Source organism: Trachurus trachurus (assembly GCF_905171665.1).
Source record: "Trachurus trachurus genome assembly, chromosome: 12".
NCBI lineage: Eukaryota > Metazoa > Chordata > Actinopteri > Carangiformes > Carangidae > Trachurus > Trachurus trachurus.
The window spans coordinates 24,704,188-24,723,141 of NC_139908.1; the positions used below are offsets into that span (position 1 = coordinate 24,704,188).

Consider the following 18,954-nt stretch of genomic DNA (forward strand, 5'->3'; position numbering starts at 1 on the left):
CATGAGTCCCTTGTGTCTCCTATGATGATGATTGACAGACTCAGTGTCTTGGTCTTAGTCAGAACAAACAACAGTAACAAAAACTACCACACTGTGAAGTGTGAGAGTCACCTGGGAAGACAATGCTGGAGCAATTAAAAATACTTGCATAATGGATGAGGAGGAAGAGGAAAAACTGTTTTATGAGGCAACTAAAATAATGCAGGGAGTTCAAAACATCCCAGCTTGAACATCATTGTACAGACTCTAAAGGACCATGGATCATTGAACCTCCTGTCCCTCTGTAAGGTCACCTACAGTACAGCTGAATCCAGGATGCAGTCCACACCATCCACATGTTTGTGTGTCAGAGTAAAAGCACAGCTGTCTCTACAGCAGCTTCATATTTCTGGCTCTTAAAATACTCACAAACTGGTGTGGTATCCTGCTCGCTCTGCGTCAAACTATTTATAGCCACCGGAGCTGCACCCTCCTGCACCTGGGTGAGTGATCTGTATTTATACTGGTCCAGGCAGCACAACGCAGCCTGAGACAAATGCATCCACTAACATCTGCTGAGACTGGGCGGTGGTGGGTGTGTTTTTGTCTTTATCTCGGCCGTATACCTGCTCCACCACTTGAACAGGCTGCTGCTGCTGTTGGTCACCGCCGGCCTGAGGGATGTCGTGATGGAACTAACCCAGCAGTTCCTGTCCCTGCCTCCGTGGACGAGGGAACAGCAGAGGACCAGCGTCTCTCTGCTCATCTCTCAGCCTTGACCTGACCCCACTTATCTGCCTTAAACATCAAAATGAGCCTGAAGTCATTTCCCTGAGATATGACTGTAGAGAGGTGGACACACCCTCTTCCTGTCCCGTGTGCCTGTGCAGCTCAGACAATGAGGCAGTGAATGCAGCTTGTGGAGCAGCGAGTCTGTCTGGGGAGGAACGCCCCACCCTTCAAACCTGCATGTTCATCCCCATACAAACCACCACTGAGCTGGGTTGGATGTCGCACATCCTGTGGCAGACAGGTGTCAAATGTCCACAGGGGCGTCCGAGACAGGCTGAGTTTTTTTTATCCTGCTCAGTAATGTCATATTTACGTCATTACGTTATATTGCATAGTTGTGCACATCAAAGATCACTAACATTTAACTTCAACAACAGCCAGGAAGCCAAAGTCTGAGAGAACTTATCTATAGAGACAATATAATATCAGACGAGGAGGGTTTACTGTATGAATGTGTTTGTTGCTTCAGCACCACGGACAGCGCCAGAGGGTCAGCCTCCTCCCTCCTCCCACTACATCACCTACTGGAACATGAGCCTGACTACTGACTGTATCAGCGTCACTGAGCTCTGCTGCCACCACTGACATGTCTGTGAATACACTGGAAGAACGAAGCATCTGTAACAAATATACTAATATATAATCCCTCTCACCACATCTTCTCCCTATTGCCATCAGGGAGAAGATACAGAAGCATCAGCTGCAAAACAAGCTGAATAGCTACTTTTCACAGGCTGTAAGGCTCATGAATGAACTGTCCTCCCTTCCCATATAAACCATTGGCAGCTAGGCATCTGTCAAGAAACCTGTAGTGAAGTGATGCACTGAGAGAATGGATTTTTATTTTTTCTTCTATAGTCTCTTATGATGTTCATGCTTATTTTTATTATGATATTTATTACCGGTATTCTGATTTTATTTTTTTTGATGGTGTTACACTGATTGAGAAACAAAATTTTGTCCTCTTGTGCATGGAAATGCACAACGAAAACGAATATAATGAAACAAATATGACAAAAACATCTAATAATGCAAATTAGTCTTTCTCCTGCAGCAGACTGTTTGGATACAATGGTGTCAGTATGAACTACATCATCACATGATGCTGTAGTCGTAACTTCAATTGTTGCTGCCTCTGCTGCTGATTAAATCAATACAGCTTCAAAGTGACATTGGTTTCTATTAGCCATGTGTGCACATCCACTCAGTGGGAACTCTGGTGAACTCTGGAGGTCATGGTACACCATGCAGGAGGACACACACCCTCGAATCAGTCTGTCGCACTGCACTGGCCTCAGTAGAAGTGAATATGAACCAGAGTGTGTAAAATGTGACTGTATAACATTGTGGTTGTTGATGTTGGTAAAATATCAGTGGATTTATTGTGCTCTTGGCTGCTGCAACAGAATCAGAGGAAAGTACATTTAAAGTGACAGTATGCAAGTTTATTTCATTGTATCTTGAAGTGGCTGTTTCAGTCTGTCTTTATCACAGCACTGAGATCAAGGTCAGACGGCAGCTGAGGCCTCCGTCTGTGGGTTTGTTATGATGGAGCTATAGTATACTGTGCATATGTGCTACTATATAATGCACATGATGAATGAATCACATAGAGCAGACATGATGACTCAGCGGTTAGTGTGGGCACTTGAGCCAGCTGAGGGCCTCCCTGTGTGGGGATGTTGCTGCTGCTGCTGCTGCACTGGTTTCTACTTGGATTTATAGCTGTACCTTCAAGAGTTAATCAAGGGGAGACTGTGAGTTTATAACCTTTATTTATTTTATTCTCGAAGACCATTGAGGAACGTCCTCATTTACAATGGTGTTGAGAGAACAACAAATATAGCAAAGAAGAACTAGAAAATTTCCTCTCGGGAAATTTTGAATGGGCCACGGCTACTGCCGATTTTGCCATCTCTGTCAACATGGGAATCAAACCCACGATCTTAAGGTCAAGACAGAGCTGATCAGACAGACACATGATCATCTTTCTATAAGCACTGATATGGAGGAGCTGTAATCACATTAGGTTAACTGTGTGTGTGTGTGTGTGTGTGTGTGTGTGTGTGTGTGTGTGTGTGTGTGTGTGTGTGTGTGTGTGTGTGTGTGTGTGTGTGTTTATCTTGTGTAATAGGGCCAGGACTCAATTAAAACAATTAATCTAATTAATTAGAGGCTTTGTAATTAATTAATCGCAATTATTTGCATTTTAATCGCATATCAATATTTGACCTGAGAACAGTGAGAAGCATTTTTTTCACATGGATTTTAGTATACCATTGAATGACTGAATAGCTTAAAGGGACAGTATGTGAGATTTACCCCCATCTAGCGGTGCGGTTGCATGTCGGCACGTATTCTTGCTGTTGCGTTTACGTAAACTCAGGCAGAAGTCAGAAAAACAACACACGCTGCATGTATCAGGATAAACAAGCCTCTATGTAAACAAACGGTCCGCCAGCACGAGGCAAAACAATACAGGCGTGACAATATGTTGTCATGGTGATGTCGTATTGTTTACCTGACCCACGTTTTACCGGCTTTCTCTCGTCGAGTAAAATAACATCCAGTTGGTTTGCCGACGGCGTCACTCACGGCGTCATTCAGGTGTCTGACTGCACCTGAAGGCAACACCAGTGCCTCCGTCCTTCCTCACACTAGCTACACGGTGGTGACAGTTTTAACAGGCGCTGTCTGGAAAACTTTCTCCCCGAGCCGAGAAGCTCCGGCGGCCCGAGTTTGAGGTTACTTACAGCCACGGTGACACTGAACGTAAAACATGGCGATTCAACATGGCAGAGAAGGTTCGGTGAACCCCCCCCTGTATGTTTGTAACGACTTGTAACATCTCATTCTAAGGTACGAGAAAGCGCTCGTTTGTATGCGGGCGCGATTCCACTTCAGTGAAATACGTATTTATGAAAGCGATATTTGATTTTTGTCAATAAAAAGCCAATAAAGTCCCATACTGTCCCTTTAAGCAACAAAACATTGTTTTTTTTACTTAACCAAGACCAACATGCAAATTATCGATTAATTCATTAATCGATATTTGATACAGATTTAAATGGTCTTTCCTGCCAATACACTATGATGATTACTGTAGTATTTAACTAGGCTACATAAATCACAGTAGCATAAACTGATTTGTTGAACGGACCAGGTGATGGGCTGACTGGTCCTGTCTAACTTCTGTGTACTGGGTGCCATTGTGCAGGGTGTTAAGGCAGCCTTCCTCCACTGCAGTCCCTATGGTCCTGGACCCTCTGGCTGGTGGGGTGGGCTGCTTTCAGCTGGGGGGGGACTCTATCAGCTGCTCCCACGAGAGGCATTTGACGCATTTGACACCAACAAGGTTTAACTTTAAAACCAGATTAAATCATGGTTTAAGTTTAAATTCTGTTGCACGTTAACTGTGTTTTAATCACATGAAGGTGTGTGTGTGTGTGTGTGTGTGTGTGTGTGTGACTGTAATCACATGAAGCTGGCTCTAGAGTCTGTGTGTGTGTGTGTGTGTGACTGACTCAACACATAGTTAGTTAGTAGCTGCATCCTGTGTCAGTCTGATTTAGCTGTGTCGGTGTTTATAAACATTTAAACGAGCGCCAGGTGGATGAAGTTAACGAGCTCTGGCCTGAGAATCAAAGAGGTTACCACGGCGATAGGGGCCCCCGCAGGCTGAGACAGACAGAAACGTGGAGAAAAAGAGCCATTTTCTGCCTCTGCACCGGTCTCACATTTAGGCTTAGCATGACAAAACGGTAACTCCTATCAGAACAAAACACAGATCAACGTTGCTCTAAGGACTTACTGAAAATTTTGGTACGATTTGGTGTTTCTACAGTAAATATTTTGGCGACGCTGGCAGTTTTAAAACATCAGGCCGTTCTGCTTCTCTCAGAAAATATTTGTATTGGAGTCAATGAGGAGCAGAGACAGACGTGGCCGCACTTAGAGGCTCAGAGTTTAAATTCTGTAAGTCTCTCTGATATTTTGAGCAGATGATGAGATCGAGGATGAGCTCGTCTACAAACGTGGCGGAAATTATGTGTGTAGAGTGTAAATTGTGGCCGTTTGGAGTTTGGAAAGAGAGAAAATCTGGAGTTTTTCTGGCATCTCTCCCACTCTAACCGATGATGTCACGCACTCTGACACGAACATTCCGTCCAATACACACCCATTATAATCTCATAATTTCTCCAAAAATGATCATGGTCATTGATCGGGGATTGATCAAAAACTATTTGACCTATCAAAACGTGGAGTAATACGACAATACACAAGACTTGTGTCTACTGTTTAAAGTTTAAATGGAGTCTCTAGGTGAAAGTATGCCTGAGCAGTAGACGTTTGTTAAACTCCAATGATTGGTCTTTTTCGCTCTTTTTTTCCCGCCCGTCCCATTAACTTCAATGCAAAATTTTGCGCAGTTTTTCGCGACTTACGTCGCTTCGCCCGGGCACTGGTCCCTGCAGCTATTTCATAGCTGTTGGGACCAGTGCCCGGTGCGATTGCCCGTGGCCCTAACAAGAGTTTACACAAAAGAAAATATTAGAAAACAGGTGAACACAGCCAAACAATCATTACCAAGTACAATTAAAACAATTACGATCCAGTGAAACCAGGTTTGAGATGAGGATTTTGAACTGCTGTACTCATGGGAGAGATTCCAACTTTAAGATTTTCTGCAGATATTTCCATGTGTGAGGTGCATTGTGGGAGAAGGACATTTTGCCCAGCTAGTTCTGACAAATGGAATATGAAGCAACAACCAGTTCCGTGAGCGGGGACCAATGTTTTATGATTTCAGAATGAACAGAGATGATGAAAACCAATGAAACCCATGCTGTTGTCTTCTTACTGTCAGAGATGGCCAGCTAACATTTTGATAAAGAGTGCAGTGATGGGTAGTATATGAATCACTGGTTATGAATTGTAAGGCAGAGTGGTAAACAGCATCCAGTGGAATCAAAGTTGATGTTGTTGCCTCCACAATTATTTTCCTGTGGTGAGTAGGGAAACGTGCTTATTTATGTATAGAAAGCAAAGTATTGTTCTTAGTTTAGCAATGAGTGTGGTGATATGGTGCTTAAAGGGATAGTTCAACATCTTGGCTAATTGGCCCATTGCCAATATAGTTTTAGGAGTAGGCTAGATTCGTTACCTTTAATTGTCGGTGCAAGCTATTTTTAGAACGGCGGAGCAGAGCCGTGAGCTGCTCAGAGCTACGCAGGCTAATGGAATTTCTTGGTTTCCCTCCTCAAACTCATCAAATACACAATCCAACAACTCCAAAACGCTCTCGTAGACAAGTTGTGACCTGCACATTCACCACGCTATGAGATAATAACAGAACGTTATGAGACAAAGTTGTTTTTAAGGTAAATTCATGCAAAACCGCTGATGCACATTCCCGTCGGGGGCAGTTTTTCGGCAAGCAGTCGCTCGTCTTGTAACAACTTGTCAATGAGAGCGATTTGAAGTTGTTGGATTGTGTATTTGATGAGTTTGATGAGGGAAACCAAGAAATTCCATGAGCCTCTACTCCGCCGTTCTAAAAAATAGTCGAGTGGCTAATGAGTGACAGGAGGAATTGTTGAAGTCAACAAAGTCCTGGATGATCGTGGCGATCAGGCGAATGGTGTCATGAATGAGGTGAATGAATGAAGATGCTGCCAGCGCTGTGAGCCACGCTGGGCTGAAAACAAATCCCCCGATCTGTAGTGATGTAGTCACAGAGTGGAGGTGATGGGTGTGTGTGTATCGGGCGTCTGACAGACTGACAACCTTTACGCTGCGATGGTTTTCTAAGCTTCCTGACCTTCAGCAGGATAATCAGGTTAGAGAGCGGGTGGATGACGTATGTCCACAGCCCTGCAGACGGTTTACATCCATCAAAGACGGTTTTTACAATATCTTAGGATGTGATCAATAAAGTCTTTGTTTCAGTTGTGGTACATAAAAACTATGAATTGTTGAATCTGTCCACTACAGGTTGGTATCTTCTACGACCTCCCCGACTCAGCTGTCTCCAGTGTCCCAGACCTTCCCTGTGACTCCGGTGTCCCCTCCATCAGAGATGTCGGCCCCCCTGTCCAGCCTGGCCATGTCCGTCCCCTCGGTGGCGTTGAGCCCCTCTGGGGAGGAGGAGTGCCCCCTGCTGCTGTCAAACAGGCGTCAACCACACAAGTCCTCCAGCCGGGACGACCAGAAGAGGACCTCCGCCCACTACAACTACGGCCACGTGGCCCACAGCTTACCGCCCAGCCCACTGTTTACTAAAGAGGACACAAACTATACAGGTAACCACGACGACCACGTGTTCTCAGCATCACCTGAGCAGGTGATCCACACAAACAACAACATCGGTGACTGCAGCGTCAAGAGAGCGGCGGTCCCCAACGGTCACGGGCTGCATCACGAGGACAGCGCCGCGGCCCTGAAGCTCAGGACTGGGGACGGCGGCAGGACTAACCCAGCATCACCGGTCAGGTCGTCCAGCTCCGCCCACCGACATCCAGTTGCTGTGTAAAGTTTAAAAAAAAAAAAAAAAAAAAAAGAAAAAGAAAAAAGGCAGAGTTCTTTACGTTGTGGAGAAGAAGAAATAATCACTATTAAACCTTTATTTTCTATAAATGATTTGCTGTGTAAAGACTTTTAAAGATAAATGAAAAATGAAACTTTTATTTTAGTGACGTAGTGAATAAAGAGTTTTATAAAAAAAGAAAAAAAAAAAGAAGAAGAAAAAAAAATGTACATGTGTTCATGTGTTGTAGGAAAAGTGCCATACACTGGTATGTAGCAGCGTGCAGAGAAATATCAACGGTGCCTTTCTGTTTGGTCTGCTTAAAGGAACTGCAGCAGTGCATACTGGGCCGTATACTCACCGTCTTTATCCTCCAGTTAAACAATCCAAAATAACTCGCTGGCTGCACCGCCCTGCAGGTGGAAGCGCTTCCCACCACCACCACCACCACCACCACCACCCAACACCACAGTTTTCAATAAGTCTTGTGCTTTCAAGGTGCATGCTCCGCCCCCATTTCACCTGGTTCCCTCTGAGAGCTGATTGTGGGTTGAACTTTAACATCTGGACTGATGTGTTTGCATTTGTCCAGAGGGGGGAGAAGATGATGTTTTTATTATAAACAGCGGACTACGACGCGACACATGACCTGGTCTCCTGATGCAGTCGGTGAAATCTTTATTGTTACTAACACTCTCAGTTATGAGCTTAACACAAGCGCCAGAGATTTTCTATTCTATCTGCATTTTGAAGTTTATAAGTTTGAATGTCAATGTGGACCTGCACTGGTCAGGCTCAATGCTGCAGAACTACATTTCCCATAATGCTTGAAAGTGTCTTTTGTAGAGAGTAAAGTTTCATTTGTGTCCGTGCTGGCAGGCGTCCACACACACTGACTCGGTTCAGGTGGTTGAAGACCAGCAGTTGTCATACATCACCAGTGTGTTACTGGTTTTGTATGTGTGTGTGTGGTGTGTGTGTGTGTATGTGTGCGCGCGCTGAACTAAGGACTGATTCATTGGTTCGTTTGTGTAAAGACGTCATGTGCTGCTGACTTGTGCTTACTGGGATTAAAGAAACAGCTGAATATGAACCTGATGGTAACCTGCTTTAATTATTCCTTTATCTGTACAGGCAGTTGTTTTTGTCCTAACTGGACCTGTCACAGTTTCCAGAGACTGTATGTATGTACGCACTTATTTTTTCAACACCCACTTGCTTGTGTTCACGTGATCCGCCTCATTGTGTGTGTGATTTTGAAAACAGACTTGTCTACTAACATGAACAGAGTTTATAAAAACCTGCCAAAGACTGTCACCTCCTCCAGAATGAACAGATCTATGAAGAGTAAATAACCATTACTGGGCTCTGTAATCAGCCATAGTTTCTTATGTATGTATGTAGACTCAGCATATGATGACAAAGACCTGCTGCCCCATGAACAGTGTTTCAGTGGTGGCCATACTTCTGTATTTTATATTGACACTAAGATTATTTCTTATTTATTTGGGGAAATCCCTGCTAATTACAGACATGGATTACTCTGACAGTATATGGTATACACATTTATATTTTAACAAACATGATTTAAAAATGTCAGATATATGTAGCCATCTGTTCCACATGGTTATTAGTGCTGAGTAGAAAAAAGATCAACTTTTAAGTGTCATATTTTGTCACTTGTATGCATAACTACCCACAATGCATTGCTTTTAGGTCTAGGACTGTCTTCAGATGTAAATACACCATGAAAACCTTCAGCGCTGTTGTTTCTTATTAAACATTAAATCAGTTCTGTGCTTTGTGACTCACTGTCAGAATGTTTCTCATCACGGTTGATCTCACATCTCATCACATGTGTCAAATACTGATGGTTACAGTCGCTCATTGACATCACATCGGCCTACACCAGGGGGGGCTCCTCTCACTGATTACACTTGTTCACACAGTCAATCTGATCTCCAAACCAAATCAGGTGAATAACATTGCTTAACCAGTCGTCAAATATCAATCAACATCCAGTATCGGACTGGCCATCTATGGGATCTGGAGACCCTCAGAAAAGCCACTCGTGATCGTTTAGTCATGGTTGCAGAGGTATATGGTTAAGCTTGTGTGCAATGTTTATCCCCTATTGATAAAAACCAGACGCGGCCGCCTGTCTGGTAAGCCATCTTGGATATGCAACATGAAAAGGGTCACACAGGATGAGATGCATATGTTGATTACACCTACCACTTCACATGGAAGAAACATAACGTTAATGGAAAATTAGGTGATACCACTAGTAATACTACAGCCATTGTAGTTTTCCCAAGATGGAAAACACACAGACATGAGAACACCACTGAACACAAACGTCCATAAAACTGATCTGAGACCAGAGAAGAAGAAGCTGCAGTCAACAGGAATAGGAAGACGAGGGGGGGGGGGGGGGGGGGGGGGGGTTTTGTGCCCCTGCCCTTCAAAAAGTCTGCACACCACTGACTCCTGTTGTATGATTCTGACAGTAGTAACACATTTGACTCGACTCATTTGACTCTCACTTACAAATAATAATTTTAAGTAAAAGGTTGAGGAGGATTAAATCAATTTATTTAAAGCAAAAGCTAATTCTCAGAGCACTTTTTTTTTATCTTAATGACCACTGAAAAGGGAGCATAAGCATATTGATCACAGTTGTAACTCATCTGAGTCTCATGGTCAGAAGCTAAGATTGTTAACATACATTAATGAACTCTACAGCCACTGTTTACAACCCGTGGCTGATATATTACACATTCAACATGTTCATCCGCCTTATTTTGAAGGTCTAAGCCAGAAGTGCATCCTACTTCCCCAGGACAGCCCCCCCACCCCCCTGCCTGTAAAACTCTCTGACTGCGCCTCCTTCACTGACTCACTGCTCTGACAATGAGGCCTGCTGTGAACCTGCTGCTTCTCATCTCTGTGACCGTGGAGCTCTGTCTCCCTCTGGATCAGTGTCCGGCCCACTGCCGCTGCGACTGGGACGTCCACTCTGTGTCCTGTGTCGGGGCCGAGCTCATGCCTGTTTTCCACTGCAGCACACAGGAGGTGTAAGTAGCCACATGCCCTCAGCTGACTCCAGCCTCTCTCTCTCTCTCTCAGCACTGAGACAAGTGCAGCCTGTCTCTGTCTGTTGCAGGTGGCTCACCGGGACCAAACTTTCCTCTCTCCCTCAGAATGCCTTCGCCAACCTGACCAACGTTTCACACATGTAAGACTTTCTTTTTTTCCCCCATCACTAACTCTTTTCTTTTAAACCTTGAACAGAAAACTAACAAAGACACAAAGCCTCTTAGATACATATGGTTTAAACAGTTTTTTTATGTACAAAAATGTCATTTCTCTGCTCATTTATTTGTATTTGTGACAATGCGCCTCTGTAGACAGAAGCAGTGGTGCACTTCAGCCTCTTGTGGCAGAAATTACAAAAACCTCTTAAAATCAAGACAACAAATCCTCTCAGGATGAGTTTACATCCGTTTCTTAATGAAATGCTCAGAGCTTTTCTCTGTCAGCAGATCCTCCACTCCTATACCTAAACTAAATGAATAACTGTTTTCTATGATGTCACAATAGGTTGTGTTCAATCAAACTCACAAGACTCATCTGATTTCAGTTTAGGGCTGCTGGTCGACCTCTGACCCCATTCATGTTGTATATATATTTTTTTTCAGATATATTTCTGATGATGACTCTTTGACAAATCTGGAAAGACATTCGTTCTACAACCTGTCCAGAGTCACTCACATGTATGTCACCTCTGAACACTATTTGTGATTACATAAGATACAGCAGTGATACCTGTGTTACCCCCTTACAGAAAATCACATGTGAAAAATTTTGCACATGGGAATCATGTTATTTGCACATGGGAAACATGTAAATTCCCATGTAAACATGTTTTACACATGTGCTCTACATGGTAACACATGTGTTACAAGGTACAGCCCATGTGTAAAACATGTTACCATACGTGGAAAATAGGTTCATAGAATTGGGCCAAAACCACATGTTTCCCATTTGCAAATAACATGATTCACATGTGCAAAATTTTGCACATGTGAACCACATGCGCAAAATTTTGCACATGTGAATCACATGCAAAGTTGTGGTTTTGGGACATTTATAGAGCTATGTATGATTTCTTTCTACCCTAAACTGTTGAACATGTGTAGAAACTGGTTGGCTCATCAGTGTGTGTGTGTGTGTGTGTGTGTGTGTGTGTGTGTGTGTGTGTGTGTGTGTGTGTGTGTGTGTGTGTGTGTGTGTGTGTGTGTGTCCAACAGACAACTGACCGGTATCAAAACACTGTCTCACATTGACCATGAGGCATTCAAGGACCTGGCTAGTTTAAAGTACCTGTAAGTGAAATCTTCTCATTTGAAATATCATAGAAAACAATGTAGCCTAAATGTTCTATAAAAATTCTTAACAGAGGTTTGTCTGACTGCAGTGGGATCACCAACACAGGTCTGACCTCCTTCCCCAGACTGCAGCACATCCAGTCCAGCCAAGAGGATTTTATTTTGTACGTAGCATTTAAATATAGAAAACTGAAATGAATCATATTTAATCAAATGTAGGACTCGGACAATATCTCTCACCTTCATTCCTCTTTCCCAGGGAGATAGTGGAGAACCCCTTTATACACGTCATCCCTGCAAACTCCTTCAGTGGGATATGTGAGAACGCTCTGACCGTGTGAGTTAATGTCACTGAAGTGTTTTAGTTCTTTCTCATTTTCTCAATCAGTGAATTGATCTGATCAAACCCACTGTAACTCTTACATCAGCCCATAGCTGTAATGAACTTGACTGAAAGACTAGATCATCCTTTCTGAGATAAATAAAAATATATATTTATATACAATAAATAATAAAAAACAAAAACAACACATTCAACTTAATTCTCATGATATTACAGTCTGACTTTTTTCCATTCCATTCCAAAATTATGACTTTATTCTTGAAATTATTATTTTTTTTACTCAGTGTTGCTATTGTGCATGTTCCATCTTGATATCTCATTACCATTTAATATTCATTGTGCTTCTATATATTGACACATCATGCAGCTTGTACAAGAATCTACCTCTTCACTTTGTTGGATCAACATGTCAACAGATGTGACTTTTTTAAATGTGTTTTTTCAAAATACAGTGAGTTGAGTTGAGTTGAGTTGAGTTGAGTTGAGTTGAGTTGAGTTGAGTTGAGTTGATACGTAGTTAAGTTAGGACACCATAAATACTACAGGTATCTCTCTTCCTTTTAGCATGCTGAATAACAACGGTGTGAGAGAAATCCAAAGCTTTGCCTTTAACGGGAGCAGACTGGAGGAAGTGTAAGTTATTTTAAACTATTGCAGTGAAACAACAATGGCTCCAAGTGATGGTACAGGATGGAAATCATTTGTATTCTGGTCATAATGATCCTGTTATTACAGTGTAAAAGCTGTTTTGATTAGGTAAGTGTGTAATGTGGAGTTTATGATCACCTGCTCTCTGTTCTTCAGGTATCTTCACAGGAACCTGGATTTGGATCAAATAGATGAATTAGCATTTTCTGGAGTGATTCATGGCCCAACTCAGCTGTGAGTGAAGGAAACCTGCAGAATTTACTTCACTTAACTTGAAGTTACATAAATGTTCTCCTCAAGAAAGCAGAAGAAAAGAGACTTTGTATTAAACAGAATCTTTTTTATCCAGCTACAACTCATCTCTGTGTCCACACAAAGTAACCCCAACTCTTTGTCTTTACAGAGACATTTCAGAGACCAAACTTAGCTCGTTGCCCTCCAGAGGTCTGGAGTCCATTGAAAAGCTCAAGGCTAAAAACACTTGGGCCCTGAAAGCGCTGCCCCCCTTCAGGGCCTTCCTGCATTTACAGAGTGCTGAATTGACGTTCCCGAGCCACTGCTGTGGTCTAAAACTGTTGAAAAGATGGAGAGGGTGAGTACGACAACAGACAGCGTTTCCCACTGTGGTTTCTTCTCTTTGTGTACTCGTCCTTCACATACCAGAGCACTCAGACCTGCCGTGTGTGCTGGTGGACTCACTAAAGATGCACAGACCTAGGACTAGTGAAATTAAACTTTATTAGTTTCAATTATGCATTGATGTTGATGACTTTGTATTAGTCAACTTAATGTTAAAGTCTCATGTCTTCATCAGGAAAAGTCATTTAAATTCACTTAGAGCAGATTTTTTAATGTATGATCGTATGATCATCCTCATGTGGCCTGCACTGCAGCTCCTAACATGCGCCCCCTGCTGCCCACTCACTGTCAGTGCAGTGAATTCCATTTTTCTCTGACAAAAAGGTTTTGGTTGCTGATCTTTGACTATTTAATAGATATAAATAAAGTTATTCTTATTTCTGCATTGAGATTTTCAGTGAATATTGGCATTTCACCGTAGTAGAAAGAACTAATCATTACATTATATACCAGCATTATTTTGTACAGAGCTACTACTGACCTCACCACCACAGGTAATGTTTATAGGTCAGTGACCAATAAGGGTTGGCAAGACTTCAAAGCATCAGATTTGTTCAAATGTTCATTTTGTATTCTTGGTGGTTTCATGTCATTTGAAATGACATTTGAACCTTTTTTTTTTTAAAACAAAAGTCAGACTGAATGCCCCTGAAAATGTCAAATTGTGTTCTACAAAAATAAATAAATAGATATCAAAGCAGAAGTAAGCGATCCGGTCGTTTTGGCTAATGCTGCATTCCAGGCAGGCTTTTGAAACCGTAAATTACAGCTTCAAGTCACAACTTACGACTTTGTAGCGTTCCAGGCAACCCACTCGTGTTTTTCCGACCTGTTTTACCTGTGAAAGTCACTATAACGGGCCACTCGTAACTTCCGACCGGTGAACTCGTACCAGATCGAACTGGTACGACTTCACAGGTCGGAAAAACACAAGTTACGAGTTTCCTTGAACGCACCATAACAGTCCTCGTCCCTACGTCACCACATTCACGGCATTCCTTGGCTGCACACACAGCCCTGCATGCCGTTCTCTCTCCTCATTGGATAAAAACTGTAGGATACGATAAATGTTTTCTCCTCGGCTCAGAGCAGAGCAGAGTGACTGACAGACCCGTGTTTCAGACCAAACACTCTATGTAAGTGATTGCTGTCGGAAGATATAACTATTGAAGACTTATATTAAAGCAGAAGTAAGTGATATATTTGTGTTAATATAAGTCTTAAATAGTTATATCTTCCGACATCAATCACTTACATAGAGTGTTTGGACTGAAACACGGGTCTCTCAGTCCCTCTGCTCTGCTCTGAGCCGAAGAGAAAACATTTATCGTATCCTACAGTTTTTATCCAATGAGGAGAGAGAACGGCATGCAGGGCTGTGTGTGCAGCCAAGGAACGCCGTGAATGCGGCGACGTAGCGACGAGGACTGTTATGGTGCGTTCAAGGAAACTCGTATTTTTCCGACCGTGAAGTCATACCAGTTCGATCTGGTACGAGTTCACCGGTCGGAAGTTACGAGTGGCCCGTTATAGTGACTTTCACCGGTAAAACAGGTCGGAAAAACACGAGTGGGTTGCCTGAAACGCTACAAAGTCGTAAGTTGTGACTTGAAGCTGTAATTTACGATTTCAAAAGCCTGCCTGGAACGCAGCATTAGCGAAAACGACCGGATCACTCACTTCTGCTTTAACACAAATATATCACTTACTTCTGCTTTAAATATTTTATCCACCAACAGTGGATTTAAATGTGATGTGTAAAAAATATACTTTCTTCTGAAAACTGTATTTCTATATTTAAATTTTGGCATCACTGAGCAGGACATATCCTAAACAGACTGCTTTTCTTTTTAAATAATGTGACACATTATGAATGAATACAGGCTACACCACATTTGGTTGCGTCATGTCATTGACCCTTATACAGTAGTACAAATGGTGCATGAGTCATCATCTGTGTGTGAGCTCCTTCACAACATCCATCCTCTGACTGATGACCTCTATCACCTGTGTCCAGTCACTCCGAGGCCGTTGTCTGCAACCTGACCCGGACCGCTGTGGGACAGCTGCAGGGATCCTCCGGGTATCTGAGCCACAAGCTCTACCGACATCTCAGAGACAGCTTTGGTCTCACACCGGCCGGCGTCACGAATCACAGCCATTACAACAACACCAACATCTGTCTGTCGACTGAGCAGTTTGAATCCGAGGGTCTGTTCTACGTGGAGCTGTCCACGGAGCATCTGAGCGAAGGCTTTGACTTTACGCTGTGTAATGACCCCCATACCCAAAACCAGGGGCCCTTGTGCAGCCCCCTGCCGGACGCCCTGAACCCCTGTGAGGATGTGATGAGCTACGGCCTCCTGAGGGTCTTGCTGTGGGCGGTCAGCCTGGTAGCCATCTCTGCTAACCTCCTGGTCATGTTCATCCTGCTGACCAGCCGGCAGAAGCTGTCCGTCACCCGATTCCTCCTGGGTCACCTGGCGTTTGCAGACTTCTGCATGGGGTTGTACCTCCTGATCATTGCATCCGTCGACCTCTACACACACTCTCACTACTACCTCTATGCTGTAGCCTGGCAGACAGGGAGTGGCTGCAGCCTGGCAGGGGCTCTGTCCGTGTACGCCAGCGAGCTGTCCGTGTACACCTTAACTCTGATCAGCTTTCAGCGCTGGCAGGCCATCTTCTACGCCATGAGGCCGAACAGGACCATGAGGTTACGCCAGGCGGCCGTGCTGATGCTGGTCGGCTGGCTGCTGTGCCTGGTCCTGGCTCTGCTGCCTCTGTTCGGTGTGAGCAGCTACCAGAGAGTGAGCATCTGCCTGCCCGTGGACACAGAGTCTACTCCCGCTCAGGCCTACGTGGTCTCCATCCTCATAATTAACATGATCGCTTTCACGGTGGTGTGCCTGTGTTACCTGCACATCTACTGCATGGTCCACAACCCTCAGCACCAGTCCAGCAGGTGTGACACCAACATGGCCAAGCGCATGGCGGTCTTGGTTTTCACCAGCTTCCTGTGTCTGGTTCCCATTTGCTTCTACGGCTTGTTCGCGGCTTTCCACCGACCGCTGATGACTCTCACAGATTCGAAGGTGAGACTTCAAGGGATAGTTCAACATTTTGGCAAATTGGCCCATTGCCATAATCCCTATAGTTTTAGGAGTAGGTTCGTTACCTTTAATTGTCGGTGCAAGCTGTTTTTAGAACGGCGGAGCAGAGCCGCAAGCTGCTCAGAGCTACGCTACGGAGGCTAATGGAATTTCTTGGTTTCCCTCATCAAACTCAATACACAATCCCACAACTCCAAAACGCTCTAGTGGACAATTTGTGACCTGCACAAGTTGTGACAAGTTGTTTTCGAGGTAAATTCATGCAAAAACTGCTGATGCACGTACCTGTCGGGGGCAGTTTTTCTGCAAGCAGTCTTTGCATTTGCCTCTAAAACAACTCTGTCTCGTAACGTTTCGTTATTATCTCATAGCGTGGTGAATGTGCAGGTCACAACTTGTCCACCAGAGCGTTTTGGAGTTGTGGGATTGTGTATTTGATGAGTTTGTTGAGGGAAACCAAGAAATCCCATGAGCCTCCGTAGCGTAGCTCTGAGCAGCTTGCGGCTCTGCTCCGCCGTTCTAAAAATAGCTTGCACCGGGGCGGTGCGTGGCGCAGTGGTTAAAGCGGTCGCCCCATGTAGGCTACAGTCCTCAACGCAGGCGTCCCCGGTTCGAATCACGCATCGGGCAGACCTTTCCTGCATGTCATTTCCCCTCTCTCTGCCTCCCCCTTTCCTGTCTATCTATACTGTGTGCTATCAAACAAAGGCAAAAATGGCAAAAAAATATACTTAAAAAAAAATAGCTTGCACCGACAATTAAAGGTAACAAATCTACTGCTAAAACTATAGGGATTATGGCAATGGGCCAATTTGCCAAATTGTTTAACTATCCCTTTAAACTCTACAGCTTTGATCATGAGTCTTCATTCATGTGTAAAAAATAAAGGCTGATTGATGTTTTTGCTCCACAGGTGCTGCTGGTGCTTTTCTATCCTCTCAACTCGTGCGCCCACCCGTTTTTTTATGTCATCCTGACAAAAGCATTTCACAGAGACATCCTGATGCTGCTGAGCCGGATGGGGCTGTGTCAGTGGCAGCAGGTACACCTCTACTGAAGCCCACCTGGCAGCATCAACCCCCCCCCCCCCCCCCCCCCCCCCCCCCCCCCCCCCCACACACACACACACACACACAGACACAGTGAGTCCCCTGCAGTCCAGTACCACATCCCAAAACACTGAAATACCACCTGACCATTCATTTTAAATGTGATGAATCTTTCATGTAGAAATAAATGTTAATAGAAACTGCTAACATTGTCTTATATAGGAGGCCAGTTTACCAAGGCCTCTAATAGTGTTAAGTCAGGTGTGGAGGTGTGAGCAGGGACACCCTCCATGTGCACACTGAGCACAAGACAGAAAGCACTTATACAGAGTTATCCCTGATGCTTCATCGTGTCGTGGGAAATTCTAATCAGATACGAAGACGCCTACCAATCAGTATGGGACACTCTCTGGATGGGACTGATCTTTATAATATACTCCATGAGAACTGTAGTAATTTTATAATTCATCACCAGTTACTGTTTCAAATGCATGTTTTTGGAGATCATTTGTGTATTTGTATATCTAGTCCTTATATGTCTTATTCAATGTGTTAACCCTAGTTATCTCTGTATACTGTAGCTCTTAACCTTATCCAGATTACTGATCATTAATTATTTGATATAAGTCTATGTATTTCTGGTTCTAATTGCAAAGATGTATCATTTGTTTATACTACCATTTCCTGTTTTTTACTGAACCAAAAAAAATGCATATGCATGCTAAATGCATTGTAATCAACCAAAAGCTGTGATAATACAATATTCTGCATATCAGAAAAATGACTAAAACTGTTGATCTAAAATAGCTACAGTTTAAGACTATATTTGTTTTGATTAGAAATAAAATAAAATATTAATAATAAGATAACTATGACCCCTCCAGGCTGGATGACTGGACTCAGACATGCTGCCCCATTCCCATTCCTTCCTTCTTAGTCTGTGATTGGTTCAGCTGCTGAAGCTGAAAGCGTGCATTCACTCGAGGCTCTTCACTTGATGAAGGCTGCATTCAGGTGTCTGGCAGTTAAATGACGTGGAAGAGTTCACACAGTTAAATATGCATTCAGAGCAATTCAGCTGCCGTAACTGTAGAGTTCGAGCACTGCTAATTAATGTTTTCACCCCTCAAGTTCCACATTCACAAAAACAGCAAAGCCCCTCACAGGCTTTCACTCAAGTAGTAATTCAGTCTTTTGTCGTTCGATTTTTTATTTTATTGAGATGTTGTCTACATGTGTAAAATTAACATACAAATCCCCTTATGAATGGTTTAGTTTGATGAGGTCATGTGTTTTGTCGTTAAGTGTTTGTATACCAACTACAAGCTTCAGAGAGTAAGGGCATTTATGTTGTACCGTTTAGGTATAAAATTTTGGTTTCCTTATCAGTTTAGGAGGAAGTTCACATGATATATGCTGTGCCTTAAAGGGATAGTTCAAAATTTTGGCCCATTGGCCCATTGCCATAATCCCT

At 43.5% G+C, this 18,954-nt stretch overlaps 2 protein-coding genes across 2 annotated transcripts in view; both read left to right on the forward strand.

Annotated features, from left to right (window-relative positions):
• The window catches only part of nrg1 (neuregulin 1), a gene marked incomplete at both ends in the record, with an annotated part of 36,576 nt that extends 29,273 nt beyond the window's left edge, over positions 1-7,303 (forward strand). The window contains one exon of the mRNA XM_083982935.1: positions 6,766-7,303. Within this exon, the coding sequence (XP_083839061.1) occupies positions 6,766-7,303 (538 nt within the window). The remainder of the gene's footprint in view (positions 1-6,765) is intronic.
• A 2,907-nt stretch (positions 7,304-10,210) lies between these two features.
• LOC310994294 (thyrotropin receptor-like) lies at positions 10,211-17,488 on the forward strand (the record flags this gene model as incomplete). The annotated part of the gene is made up of 11 exons (XM_083982936.1): positions 10,211-10,374; positions 10,464-10,535; positions 10,999-11,073; positions 11,611-11,685; positions 11,778-11,852; positions 11,948-12,025; positions 12,596-12,664; positions 12,836-12,913; positions 13,083-13,271; positions 15,336-16,413; positions 17,345-17,488. The coding sequence occupies 11 exons, from the start codon at positions 10,211-10,213 to the stop codon at positions 17,486-17,488; spliced, it is 2,097 nt and encodes a 698-aa protein (XP_083839062.1).
• Between the last annotated feature and the right edge of the window lie 1,466 nt (positions 17,489-18,954).